Source organism: Nannospalax galili, unplaced genomic scaffold, assembly GCF_000622305.1.
Source record: "Nannospalax galili isolate Female #2095 unplaced genomic scaffold, S.galili_v1.0 scaffold5, whole genome shotgun sequence".
Lineage (NCBI taxonomy): Eukaryota > Metazoa > Chordata > Mammalia > Rodentia > Spalacidae > Nannospalax > Nannospalax galili.
In genome coordinates, this window is record NW_008353126.1 from 3,496,418 (window position 1) to 3,511,493 (window position 15,076).

Below are 15,076 nucleotides of genomic sequence, written 5' to 3' on the forward strand. Positions count from 1 at the left end.
TCATTTAATTTATGTCTTATAGGGTTTATACTGAGTACAATATTGTATAACTGTAATAATTCAACTGTAAACCTAAAAATTTACAGGCAGTTTTGAAAGAGATGCATCCTACCTCAGGAAACCGTTATTGAATATGTCAATTGTGTTGTAATGATATGCTTCTTCTAAGTATGTTGTTATTAAGTAAATAATTTAAAAAAAATAAATAAATTAATCAAAAAAAAGAAGTCATTATAGTCTGTGGAGCTTGAAATATGATCTTGATAATTATTTTATTGTCACTCATGGAAGTGATAAGTTTAAATATAATGGTGGCTAGGGGAAATTACCTCCTGTAGAATGCTGTGAAGATGGGTACCTTGACAAATGGAAATCAGGGAAAAGAAGAATGAGAAACGGTGGATTCTGTGGGGAGTGAGGACAGTTGCATCTGAGTTTAATCTCTACAGAGGAAGAACCGAAGGAAGAAGCCACACTCTGAGGAATGATGGCTCAGATTTGCAATTAATTTCAGCAGTTACTTGGGGTAATCTACTTCTGATTTTCAGCAGGCAGCTGCAAATGTAATGGTGAGACATGGGATTTCAGGTCTTGGTGGGTCACCTACAGAGACATGTTCTTTGAAGCCATGGAGGTGTCTAAGGGAAATGGAGTGGTTTTGTTTGTTTGTTTGTTTTTTCTTTCTTTCTTTCTTTCTTTTTTTTTTTTTTTTTTTTTGAGACAGGGTCTTCCTGTAGTCGCAGTTGGCCTGGAACTCACTATATAGACCAGACTGGCCTCCATCTCACAGAGATCTGCCTGCCTCTGCCAATATGCCTGGCATTTGTTTTTGTTGTTGTTGTTGTTGTTGTTGTTGTTGTTTTAATATGGAGAAAATTTTGAGATGATCTTAATCTAGAGAGTAAGGAGAAAATACATCCCAGTTTATCAGATAGGAAGGATTTTCTTGGGTAAGCAGAAAGTACACTGTCCTGCAGAAGACAGAGAATTTTAAGAATGGGATTATCTGAAATGTCTGGCTCTCAAAGAAGCCGTGGAACAAAAGGCTTCCTACTGGCTGAGCAGAGGCCCCATCAACAGAGTGTATAGCTTTTGACTTGGATGCTTGGAAGGCCCATTCTTCCATGCCCCTATAGAGTGACATTACATATGTGAATGGTAATTTAGACAGCAAAGAATGATTCTTTTTGTACTGGGCATGGGAATTGTGATCATACAGAGTCAGCTGGCACCTACTGTTGTCCTAATGGCTTCTATGAGAGCACTACTTTATGAGCCCAGAATGAACCCAAATTGTGTTGATTATAGTTCATAGGCTGTGGAGTGCTTTTCTCATTTTCATTCTTCACTTCAATATAACCATGAACTTCAAAAAATTGGGTTACATTTACTTTATATTTGTAATATCACTGTCATTGCAAGTGAATTCATTTTATTCGCCTTAGAGCACATCAGAGGATTTTGAGTGAATGTATCCTCCAAAGGCGCACTGATTAATGGTTTTTGTATGATAGCATAAGAATCTTCTGTGTTCTTAAAACTGCTTTCTTTTATTTGTTTGTTTTGGTTTGTTTTTGAGATAGGATTGCATTCTGCAGTCCAAGCTGCCTGGAAGTCACTGTGTAGGCCAGGTTGGCCTTGAACTTGTGGCAGTCCTCTTGCCCCAGCCTCCTGAGAGCTGCAGTTACGGACACGAACCTTTTTTGATTTCTGTAAAACCTGTAAAGATGATACAGTAGAACTCACTGGATTTCTAGCTGGGTGGATCTAACCAATACATCTTCATTATATTCTTTCACACACAGGTAATAAAGACCAGACTGATAGGAGGTAAAACTGGACAGTATTCTGGGATTATTGACTGCAGCAGGAAGTTTATGAAGACAGAGGGTATCTGAAATCTTTTCAAAGCTTATGTTCCCAACTTGCTGGGCGTTATACCTTATGTAGGCTTAGATCTTGCTGTTTATGAGGTGAGTGCATTCATAAAATAGGGTATTATGTGTTATATTTAGAAATGTGACACAATATTTTTATTCCAAAACATAATTATATGCAATCGTGCATGAAATAGCCTCTGGCCAAGAAGCAAACCAAGTGTCCTGATTCATCTCTTTGCTGGACAGTTACTCTAGTGATTTCTGTTTAATATTTTTTGGTAAATCAGTTCTCAGCAATAATGATTATAGACCTAAATTCTGATAAAATAATAGTTTTTACCCCTACATGTGTATCAGAATCACTTACATGTGGATCTTTAAAAACAGAATTAGTAGATGACATCCTGAAGTATTCTTATTTCATTACCTCGAGAAAGGTCTAGGGTTTAGATTTTTGAACTTCTCAGAAGAATCTGATATACAGGTAAGGTTGGGAAAATGGAAATATTCTTTCTCAGTTTAAAGATTAGAATTAAGGAGAGGATAAGCAGGGGCTAGAGATGAGAGACAGCATTAAAGTAAAACCTGACAGTGCAATGCGGGGTTACAGGCTTTTCATTGTCATGACCACACATCTGTCTCAGGAAGACCATCTTCACAGCATCTGCCAGTGTTGTAAGAGCCAGGCAGGAACATGTGATTAGAGTAACCTAAACTCATTCTCAGTGTGGGAAGGACAGCTCTCTAAGAACAGGCACAGTATGTTGGCAAGTAGTGTCATCATCGTGGGAAAGACAATTCATTTCACTTAGCATTTTGACACATACAACTGGATATTTTTGTAGACATGTAAAGTATCAATATTGTAGCATGTAATTCTTTGTCATTTTCTTGCTTCTGTGATCTTGTTAAAATACATTCGATTGTGCTGTCTATATTGGGATTTTTCCCATTCTTTTCATTTCTACAGCTCACAGTCTTTTGTCATTGCAGCCTCCTCTCTTCATTGTTTTTAAAAATCAAAACAAAGAAGAAAAGGAAAACAACAGGCAAAAATAAAACAAAAACCAAATAAAGAATACAGAGATACAAATGCAAGAGTGCAGATCTCAAGTACTGAAACCTTATTATACTTAGAGTCATAAGATCAAAGATACTCTCTTCTCTACCAGCTTCTGAAGAATTACTGGCTAGAACATTATGAAGGAAAGTCTGTGGACCCTGGGATAATAATCCTGCTGGGCTGTAGCATAGTGTCTCACAGTTGTGGCCAGCTAGCCAGTTTCCCCCTGAACCTTCTTAGAACTCACATGCAGGCAGAAGGTGAGTTTTTCGTTTTATTTTACTATTTTAATGAAGTAGACATGAAAGTAAGAAATATTTTGAATAAGTATGAAGTGATTGTTTTGAAAGCAAAAAATCTACAGTATTGATAAATAAATCAAAAGCTAACTGATTTAAAGCAGAAGACCTGCGTTTATTATTCTTTTGGTTGGAAACTTTTGTAAGCCTCAGAGGTTATTTTTTTCTCCAAAGTTCTGTTTGGAGATCTCCATATTCCCCTCAGTTACTGTGGATCTCTTTAAGGTGATTTTGATTAGGAAGTACCATGTAAAGCAATAGGAAAAAAGGTTTTACTTTTCTAAAACTGAATCAGCAGCTACTCATAGACACACTGGGCATCTCCCAGGTTTTGCACCATCGCCATATTCTGCATCAGGACTTAATACTCATGAAACTGAGCTCAACTCTTTTATGTTTCTGTCTGCTTAGGGAGGAGGTATTAGGTGGAAGGGAGGGTACGTGTTTGTTTCTCTCAATGAAATATTAGGGTCATAGATTTTAAAAAATGCTTTTTATCACTTTGCAAAGAAGAAAAAACCTCACACAATCCTATTATGTTCTTGAGGAAACTAAGATGGTCCATGGTAGACGGTAAACTTCTACATTCTCCTCCTTTGCAGTAGGCTTTGAGTTGGATTGATATTGTGATTGAGATGGAGAATTTCTCTATCCATTATCACTCATATATTCTTCTATCAAACTATCTGTGCCAGTCTCAAGTCCACATGCCTCTGTGAGGTCTCTCATGAAGATGTGCAGCCTGTCAAAGGGAGCTTGCTGCAATGATGGAAATGATTTATACCTGTACTTTTCATTACAGGCTCCCAGCCTGCTGTATCTAATGTGACTGAAGAGCAGAAATTTTAGTTTTATTTCATTTTAATTAAATTGAAATAGCCACATGTATAGTCGCTACCATATTGAGCAACACAGGACCAGAATCTGTATGTGGGGCATACTCTGAAATGATTTCACTTTTTATAAATTCTCATTATCTTTGGCTCGCTTAATGTGTAAATATTAAATGTTGAATTATACTTAAAAAATTATAGCCATCATGGAAAAAGAAGAAATATCCATGATTCAGCACATTAGAGAAATATATAACAAAGAAGGGAAATGGGGGTTTTACAGGGGTCTCACCTCTAACGTCATGAAGCTGCTTCCTGCAGTGGGCATTGGCTGTGTGGCTTATGAAAATGTGAAAACACTTTTTGGAGTAACGTAGAAGTGGAATATCAAATTTTTGTCATTGTCATAATCACTAAATTGTAAGGTAATACCTGGGTTACAACATGATCTTATTGTTTCCTAAAAAAGAAAGAAGTATCAACTAATTGTAAAATTATTTTGACTTTATTATAAAATATAAAAATTAAATAACTTTGGTAAGTTCTTTAATAATTTAAAATCCTTAAAATTCACAGAATTCTTCGTACATTTTCCGCTACTCTCTCTTTAGTCCTACAGCGAAGTTTTGATTGAATCTTAATGTAGCATAGAGTTACATTAGAAAACATTCAGTCAGCTACAGGAGTTTATGTTAGCCTTTTTATATAATCTCCTCTCCTCCTCTTTTTTAAAAAAAGTAGAAAATGGGCTGGGCATGGTGGCGTACGCCTTTAATCCCAGCACTTGGGAGGCAGAGGCCAGCCTGGTCTACATAGTGAGTTCAGGTCAGCTGGGACTACAGGGAGACCCTGTCTCAAAAAGAAAAAAAAAAAAAAAAAAGTAGAAAATGTCTTATATGCCGAAGGAAAAAAAATCAGTGCATTTAAAAATCGATGTTACGGTTAATCACTGGAGTTGCTCTTCTTAAGCAAAATGGATAATCAGCTCCATAATTCCTTCTATCAAATTATGAATTTGTATGACATATTTTTCACTTCCCTGGCTAGCCCCTTATGTGTCCTTCAATTTCCAGACATCTGACAGCCCCCACTTTTTTCCCCTGCTGAAGATGACATCCTTCCTGACATCTTTTGAGACAAGGTGTGCCTCTCCTGCCTAGCCTGGAAAAATTCCTGTGTACATTGTTTCCACAAACTGGGGAGAGTGATTTGCTCAGGGCACAACTTCTCTTCCACTTTATTGTGAGAACAGTTGACTAACATTTCTTCTTTGTATGTTGTGTCCTCCAAAGCCCTACTTATTGTAAACCTTTCAGGTAACTGCAAGTTCTTGCTGGAGGCTGGAGGTAGGGGCATCTATCCCTTCCTCTTGGGAGGGAGCTAGGAGGGGCTGAATTCGGGACCCAGAGCTGCCCAATCTCCAAAGATCCTTTTTCGTTTTTAGTTGCAGTGAGAGCGAGTTCAAGACTCACAGAATTGACTTTGAGTAAACTTATAATGGCGTTATGGTCTTGCATCTCACTTTTAAGATAAGATGTCTATTGTCTAAACTGTTAACAGTCTGTTCTGTATTACTTCGTTTACTTTAGTAGCAAATATTAATTGTACAAAACGATCGATTTCATTGTCATGTTCATACATTATACTATGTACTTTGATCATATTCATCAACAAACTGTGGTTAGAAAGTGAGCAGAGGACTTGATTAGACATTTCTCCAAAGAAAATATATAAATAGCACAAACAAGCATTGAAAAGCTACTCAACATCCCTGACTGACCCTAAGGGAAATGCAAATCAAAACCTAAATGAAATTCTATTTTATACCCAGTGTAATAGCTACTATTAAGAAAATCCTAGAACATAGCCAGTGTTGATGAAGATGTGAGAAATTGGAACCCTGCACATTGTTGATGGAGCATGGCGAAACTACCATGGAAAATATTTCCTTGGTCTTATAAAACAGAATTACCATATGATCTAGCACTATTACTTACACTATTCAAAAAAAAAAAAAACCAAAAAACCCTCAAAGCAGGGTCTCAAGCAGCCACTTGCTCATCTATGTTTACATCAGCATTCCACGTAACCAGTACGCGGAAGCAACCTAAATGTGCATCTACAGATGAATAAACTATTGTCTCTGCATACAACGCAATGTTATTTTTTTGAAAGATGATAAGTGTTATAATACGGATGAACCTCAAGAATCTTATGCTAAGTGAAATGAGTAACAAAAGGAAAAATACGGTATAATTCACTTATATGCGGTACTTGGCATAATCAGACTCATAGGGTAGAATGGTGGCTGCCAGGGCTGGGGAGGGGGAGGTAGCAATAGGAAGTTAGCATTGAATAGGTCCAGAGTTGCAGGTTTGCAAGATGAAGAGGTCTGGAGACTGGTTGCACAATAATGTGAATGTACTTGATGTCACCAAACTACACGTAAAATGGTTAAGATGGTAAATTTTAGGATATGTGCATTTTATCACAATTAAAAATAAATTTTAAAAACTTTATCTCATGCCCCTTTTTGCAGCATAAAGTTACTTTATATACTGCAGGGCTTAAAGGGATGGCTGGGTCACCTGAGACAACATTCCAGGGTTCTGAAAGTCCAGACTCGACAGGAACCTTTGCCTTTGGTGTTGCTGGAAGGATGCTGCTGTGATAGTTTCTGAAATATGTAAAATGATTTGAAAAGAGAAAGTTATGACATTTCTTCCACTGGTTAATTTTTAACTTTAACAGAGTGTGAAGCAGATGAGTATAGATGGTGCACTAAAAAAAGAGCAAAAATTGTTTTAACCCAGGTTTTAAATCATAGTATTTTACGTTTTTTGTCTTCTGCTAGTTTATTTTTATTTTTAAGGATCTGTAAGTGTATGAACAGCTAAAAGTAAATAAAAATGCACCCATCTGCCTTCCCTCCTCTGTGCTGGCCGCATGTGTACCATCTCAACTTTTACATTTATCCAAAAGCCATGCTTCGTCTCTAAGTTACAGCTCCCTCTGGTGTTGGCTGCATCACGTCATGCATCCTTCCCTGCTACCAGCTGCTTTACTTTCAGAAATAAAATACTTGGAAAATAATGTTTTAAAGAGATGGACACCCTACCAATTGCATTGCTCTCAATTCAAAACTTATTACAACTATTCAAGTACAGCCACTTGCTGAAAATATGTAAGTGGCCATGAGTTTGAAGATACTACAGAAATACAAGGAAGCAAGCTTCGTACGACTTTGATCGTCATTATTACAGTATAGTACCTAACTCTAAAAGGATTGGGGGAAGTGGCTTACAGAAAAGAATTAATGTTTTTGTAGTTTCTCCTTCACCTTTTGTGTGTGTTTCTCTGTGTGGGTGTGTACACACGTGTGTGGGTGTGCACACATGTGTGTGGGTGTGCATAGATATGTGGCAGCCAGAGGTGCACCTCAGGCATCTTCCTCAGTTGCTCTCTAACTTGTTTTTATTTTTAATAATATTTAATTAATTCTTTGATAATTTCATACAATCTATTTTGATCATATCATATTCACTCCCTGTACCTTATTTTTAAATTACATTTCATTTGTTTATTTTGTCTGCGTGAGTGCCACACACATGTGTCGAGGTCAGAAGACATTTTGCAGGGGGCTTGATTCTTTCCTTCCATCCTGTGGGTCCCAGGCATTGAACTCAGGTTGTTACACCTAACAGCAAGCACCTTTACCTGCTGAGCTGTCTTGCTGAGCCTCCACCTTTTTTTTTGAAATAGGGTCTCTCACTGTACCTGGAGCTTGTCTATCCAGGCAAGACTGGCTGAGCAGCAAGCCCCAGGGGTCCTCCTGTCTTTGCCTCTCCAGTACTGGGATTATAGGTGTGCACACCATGAATTTTTTGTTCTTGTGTTTTAATGTGGTCGCTGGGGAATCCAACTCAGGTAAGCACCTTTACTGACCGAGCCATCTCTCTAGCCCTCCCCCTTAAATAATCCTGTATTGATTGTAAATTAAAGTGCTATTAATTCCTGCGTTCTCAAGCAGAGAATATGACTTTTCTAGGAGCTCTGCGTTCTTTCAGCTTAACATTTGTCTGTCCTGTGCTGTAATAAAATTCTAGCTCAGGGTTTAGTCTTTCCTCCAGCCTGTCATCACTTCTATCCTTGTTCCTGGCTCAGACATTCCTGACCACTCCCAGTTACCCTTTGAACTGTCTTGTTTTAAACTTCCTGCTGGAAAGCAGGGAAACAGATCCAGTGAGAGCTAGACATGGAGTAAAACTGAACATGCCTCAGAATAAAGATAAAGATCATGCTTCTGCAGAGTTAAGCATACTACCTTCATATATATGGGATGCTACCTCCAGTATATAAGGATAAAAAAATCCAAAAATCACAGTATAGGGATCTTGAAATGAATATCTTGTACTGGACAAGTTTGGAAACTTTATGAAATTTTTCAGTAGAAAACATTCTACAGGTAGGTCAGAAAATAATATCAATTGCTTCCTGTCCATTGTATAAGCTATACTTCACCTGTCAGTGCTTGTATGAAATATTTCCAACTTAAATAAGAAGTATTTGGGGAATTCAGTTTATCTTTTGTGAATGATATCATACAGAGATGGTTTGGAAACAATGCTGACTTAGTCTTACCCTGTGATTCTCTCTGGTGAAGTATGGACGGTGTGCTCTGCCCTCAGTGAGCTATTTCTTTTGCTCTAACAGTCTTTCAGGGGTGCAAGACAATGGCTGCTTTCACTCACCTTTGCAGCCCTCTGAGTCCTATCAGCCTCCTAGCTAAATCCCGATCCACTCTATGATGCTGGCAGCATCTGGGAAGCAGTATAGGGGAAAGAAAGCAGGGAGGTGAGTTCTCTGCTGTAGCTTCATTCCTGCCCATCAAACTAGACATCAGCGACTTGTGTTTCTTCTTTCTAGCATCACCTGGATGGCTTTGACTCTACCTCACTGCTGACCTAATAAAGTATCACATAATGCTTTGTTTTTCTTCTGGTCCCACAGAGTCACGCTTGCAAAGGAAAATGTGTCACAGGTTAACCATCTGTGGAAGTTTGACTTTTTAAGGATCGTGGGGCTTTCTTCATTTAAAAAGCCAATTTACAAAAGTTATAAGCCCACGAAACATAAAAAAGAAGCAACCCATGTGTGCTCAGATTCCATTCAAGTTTTACCTACTGTCCCAGTCAAGCCCTTTCAGGTCACACACTAAACTTTTTAGTCTCCTTCAACCTAGAACTGTTTTCCATTCATTCCTTGACCTTCATTATCTTTACGTAGCTAAAGGTTAACCACTGTAGACTAGCCACAGTTTTGGTTTATCTGACGTTTCCTCATGATTGCATTCAGGTTGAGCATTTTATTGGGACTCCACAGAAGTGATATTTTATCTTCTAATGAGGCAGTCCGTGATGTAATTGGTGTATTGTCACTGGTGGCATTAACTTTGATCATCCGAATAAGGTTGTATTTGCTAGGTTTCTCCATGGTAAATTGGTTTTCCATTTGTAATATGTAATATTTTGTTAGGAGATTGTTTTGAAACAAGGTAACTTACTACAATTTTCATCCAATTTTCTCTCACTGGTTTGACATTTATTGATTTCTTGCCTGAATAAATTGCTGTTCCATTAGTGATATTCTAATTCTATCAATATTTGGTATTCTACAATAGAGAGGATTTTTCTCATCTCTTATAACAATTGTGTAGACTGGTGGATTCCCATTTTAGTAGTGGACTATAATAGAATGTAACACCATTTATTCTGATGCCCAATTTGTTATAGATTTTACCATTAGGAATCCCTTTAAACTGACTGTGTCCTCTATATACTCCCCATTCATTGAACATTTATTTTCTGATGAAACATGTTCTGTGTGTGTGTGTGTGTGTGTGTGTGTGTGTACACATGCATCCACACACACTCCTTTCTATTTTTATCTCTGCAAATTAAAACCATGAATGCACTAACACCATGTTTGCAGTACAACACTACAGGATTAATGGTAGCTCAGTCCTTTCTGTTTCGTAGCCCCATTCTCTAACAGCCTACCTTCATGACGAGACCGCAGAGTACTTGCTCAGTTCTCTGGTCTGTGCCTGTCCTCTCAATCCAGCCAGGCACACTGCTCAGCCACTTTTGATTCCTGCTGGGCAGTTTTTCTCACTCAAACCTGCCTGGTGGCTTTTAACTTGGGAGTATGGAAGACAGGAAAGAAGAAAGAAGGGAAGGGGGAGGAAGGAAAGAATGAAGGAAGAAAGATAAGAGATGGAGGGAGAGAGGAAGGAAGGGAGGAAAGGAAGAAGATTAGTGGGAGGAAGGAAGATGGAGATTTTATTTATAAAGTATAAATAGACAACATTGATCTACTTTCTATGATTACTGTTTTTAAGATTAAACTTATACATTAAAATACATAGTATTCAGGGCATAATTTTTTTCTAAACATTATTTTATGTGCATGATTGTATTGCCTGCATGTGTGTAATTGCACCCATGTAGTACTATGCCCATGGAGGTCAAAAGAGAGTGTCAGATGCCCTGGAACTGGATTACAGACACTTGTTAGCCTCCATGTGGGTGCTGGGAACCAAACCTGCTTCCTCTGCAAAAGAAGCTAGTGCTCTTAACTGCTGAGTCATCTCTCCAGCTCCATGGGGCCCAATTTATTTTTTAAAAAATTTTAATTGAATTTTTGTGTGTTTCATACAGAAAATCATCTTTATATCCCCTTCCCCTTCAGCACCCTCCATAGCCTCCCCACTGGAATTCATACATTCTGTCATTTGTGTTAAAGATAGGACCCAATTTAAACAAATGTTGAAACACTGAAGTCTTAACCCTTCAGCACTCCATAGCCTCCCCACTGGAATTCATACATTCTGTCATTTGTGTTAAAGATAGGACCCAATTTAAACAAATGTTGAAACACTGAAGTCTTAACACAGTCTTTAGGTAATTTTTAGAATGCTGAAGTACATTGTTTTAAGGCCAGTTATTGTTAAACACAGTTATTTTGAAATGTGAAGTATTTACATGATTTAGTAACAATGATAACTTAAGTAATTTAGTGCTGTGTTTTTACAATTGAGAATTGTTTGCATTTATTTGGGGGGTGGGTGAGTTAGTGGACAGTTGGGGAAGAGACAGCATCCACTATTTAACCCGGAATTGTGTCTCCTAAATGACTTAGAGAATTTGATAGAATTTCCAATCAGCTTGTGTGACATGAAGGAGCCAAAATCTAAAATGATAATTGCCTCAGTAAAGCCTACCAGAACACTCAGATTCAAAATTTACTGCATTATATTATCCTCCTAATGATGATCATAGCTTTACGCTGAATGTGTCGAATTCTCTGACATGGCCTACTTTGTGATCTCTGGAGTATGAGAGCAATGATGAGAAGTTTGGAATAGAATTGGTCCTTGTGAAGCAGGCTGGAGATTTGGTCTTATTAGCACTTAGCACAGGATGATAAGTAGCTCAGTTAGCAGAAACGGTAAGCATGTTTACCTGCTAAAATGTGAGCATCTAGAGTGGTTATTCAAGCAGATCTTGTGTAATAACAAGAAATTTGATGTAGGTGCTGAAAGACGTCTTGAGGCCCCAAACTGATAAGATCAATAAAGTCTGCTGTTCCAGTGGAAATGATAAATGTGAGAAGGCCAGAAGTTGGGTCAAGTAGAGTAGCTGAATTGAGCCAAACACTAGACTTATTTCCTCACCTCAGAAATGAATACAGTAAAGGAAGTGTGAGTCGATTTTACTGTGGCCCTTGGGAAACTGTTGGCCTTTGGGACTTATTAGTAGAAGTGGGAAGAGGAGCCCTTTCACACATGTTTAATGTCTGTGGAAGTTTTCTTCTCAAATGTGGAAACTTGCTACTATATCTTTTATCTGTTAGCCTTCTATCATTATAACAAACACCTGAGGTCATCAATTTATAAAAAAGAAAAGGTTTATTTTGCCTCATAGTTTCAGAGGTTCCAGTTAATGATCAGATGGCCCCGTTGCCCTTAGGTCTCTGGTGGGGAACACATAGCACAACAGAACAACTTACTTCTTGCTGAGAAGAGAAAAGAAAGAGAAAAATGGAAAGGGGGGACAGGCACTGGAGTGTCCCACAACCCCTGGGATAGTACTCTTGCACTCCCCCACTGGCCTAAAGACCTTCCAGTGTGCCCTGCCTCTAAAAGTTTCTACACCCTCTCAACTGTGCTAACCTGGGGACCAGGGCTTCAATACGTGGGCTTTTCAGGACATTCCAGATCCAAACTTCAGCAATCTGTATTGTGTTTCTCAATCTAACATATTTTTGTAAAATAAAGTAAAAATGAATTATCAGATAATTAAAAGATGGCTCTAAATTTTGGTTAGATTCAAGACACATAGTCGATAAGGTTTTTGAATCTTCCACATCTTACTTGTTGAAATACATTTATTTACTGTTTCTCAAATGATGCATGAAATAATCATCCAGGACTCTTACATGTGATCCCTGTGAAGTGAGCCCAGGCAGGCCTGAAGGTTTGTGTCTGAGAAGCTCCAAAGTAAGACTGATGCTGCAGGTGATGGTTCACAATATTGACTGAATATTATGAATCCAGAGTTGAAATACTTCATAAATTGTATTTGATCACCATGATCTTTTAGGAGTTTGTTATTACATTTTGTTCAAGACTGGTTTTTAAGTCCACTTTATCGAGATCCCTGCATAGAACAGTAAGTTTTGATGAGCATACAGTTGTGTAACCACCTTTGAAATGAAGATCTAGGGCAGATCTGCTCCGCCTGTTCCCGTTTGTAGTCAAGCCCCCTGAAAACTTGCAGCTACTGATCTGTTTTCTGTCTCAATGGCTTTGCCCTTTCCAGAATGTCATAGAATGTATGTTGCAGGTGTTGGAATTCGGGATGAAAAGGTGATGTGAGAATAAAGAAGTAGGAATCGAATCCGTCCTCAACAGATGCAGATGACTTTAATAGCTACCAGGGGCAAGCAACCTTCCCGAGGGAATGGAGGTTGTGTGTTGGGATTAGATTTATAGGTGGGCCCAGAAAATCCAAGAAAGGGGGTTGTATTAGTTACTTTTCTGTTGCTGTGATAGAAACACTGACCAAAGCAGTTTACAGAGGGAAGAGTTTGAGTTTAGAGTTCCAGGGGAATTAGAGTTCATTGGGGTGTGGGGGGGGCATGGTGGCTGGAGGTGGCTGGAGCAGAAGCAGAAGCTAGGCTCTATATCTACAAGCATGAACAGGAGGCAAGAGAGCAACTCCAGATCTGGCAAGGCTTAAGAACTCTCTAAGCCCACCCCCAGTGACATGTTTCCTCCAGGATAGCCACACCTCCTAAGACCTCCCAAAACAGTGCCACCAACTGGGGACAAAATGTCCAAATACTTGGAGATTATGGAGGACATTTTCATTCAAACCCCCATAGGGATCATGCTTTTCTCGAATCCCAGAAGGCTTGTCCCTTATTTTGGTAGTGTCAAGCTCCTTCCTGGGATCTGGGAAGGAGAGATGGGGAGTTCTGATAGGGGAACTGGGCATCTTCTGAAAGGTGTATTGGCAAGATAAACAGCTCTCACCTCAAAGGAATAAAAGAGATGGTTTATTCTGGAACCAAATACGAGTGACCATGGTGGGGGAACACAGATTTAGGTTTCCCCAAATACCATGTTCCAGTGTGGTGACAGTTGCCTTACATTTTTATAGTAACAGAACAAAGAAAAATCATAAATCAAGACACTTTTCAAATACATTGGTGGATACATTTGGTAGGCATGTCATGGCAAAGCGGGGGTTGGGGGAAGCTTTTTCCTGTAGGTCTCAGATGCTATTTAATGACATTCTTAGCTTTTTGATTGGTGGGACCTGGTGGTCTGCTAAGACAATACATTCCAAAATGTTTTTATGTTAGTTATAGGACGTTAGGTCAGAAACAGAGGTTAGGGGAAAAAAAAAAAAAAAAAAGAAACAGAGGTGGGCAAAGAGTGGCTATTTAGGGAGCTAAAGATGGTCCAGGATAAATGGTAATTAGGCTCTGAACCTGCAACATTTCAAACTCTCCACAATCACTGAAGTTCTAATCAATTGATCAGCCTTGTAGAAGAAAGTTCTGTTTGAAGACATAAGGTTTTTCCAGGAACTTTTATTCACAGGTGGTTGGTAAGAGGCAGAGTGGGTGAATGGTTGGTTCATTTAGTCATTTGTCAGACTAATTGTCCTTTCTTTCTTCCAGACCCTGAAGACATAAAATGAAAAACCAAACCAAATGTTGAAACTAAAATGCTCTCAAAGCAAACAAACAAAATAGATACCTTAAAGCAAACACTTTGAAAGCAAACCAAAACCAAAAAAAAAGGTATCTAACAAATAAAAAAGGATCCTTAAATAGCCAGCTCAGATGCTATGTTGTACACACAATTATTTAAAAGTTTTGTAAAACACTTAATAGACTAAGAGACACTGTTTAATAGATTTAAAGATGTTTGGGTACCCATGTTTATAAGGCCTTTGAATGCATCATCAAAATGCCCATATTTATAAACCTGCACATGTATATTTTAATTGGGTATGCCAAAATAAAAATAAAATCAGTAATTTTTTTAATGTTTTTTAATTTAATAACCACATGATGAGAAGAAGCATTTCATTACAGCTTTAACATATTCAGTAACACATTAGAGAGCAAGGATACATCTCTTTCAAAAGTGGCTGTAAATTTTTAGGTTCACAACTGAATTAATACGGTTATACAATATTGAACTCAGTATAAACCCTATAAGACATAAAATTGAATGAGTTTTACCCTTTAAAGAAGATCTCCATTTTATTTTAAAATATGCTTTTTCCTACATTTTTAATGCTACTAACACTTAGATGAATGCACATGTGTCTTTAATCTCTATATATCTGATTATTACTAGTCACAGTCAGTTACACTCAGATCCTTAGTACCTGAGTATGGATATAAAGTCATATGTCTTTT

General features: G+C 38.1%; 1 protein-coding gene across 1 annotated transcript in view; it reads left to right on the forward strand.

Moving 5' to 3' along the window:
* Positions 1 to 4,452, forward strand: part of Slc25a24 (solute carrier family 25 member 24) — a 30,584-nt gene extending 26,132 nt beyond the window's left edge. The window contains 3 exon segments of the mRNA XM_008850442.1: positions 1,806 to 1,973; positions 3,053 to 3,203; positions 4,277 to 4,452. Of these exon segments, the coding sequence (XP_008848664.1) occupies positions 1,806 to 1,973; positions 3,053 to 3,203; positions 4,277 to 4,452 (495 nt within the window).
* Positions 4,453 to 15,076: the final 10,624 nt, after the last annotated feature.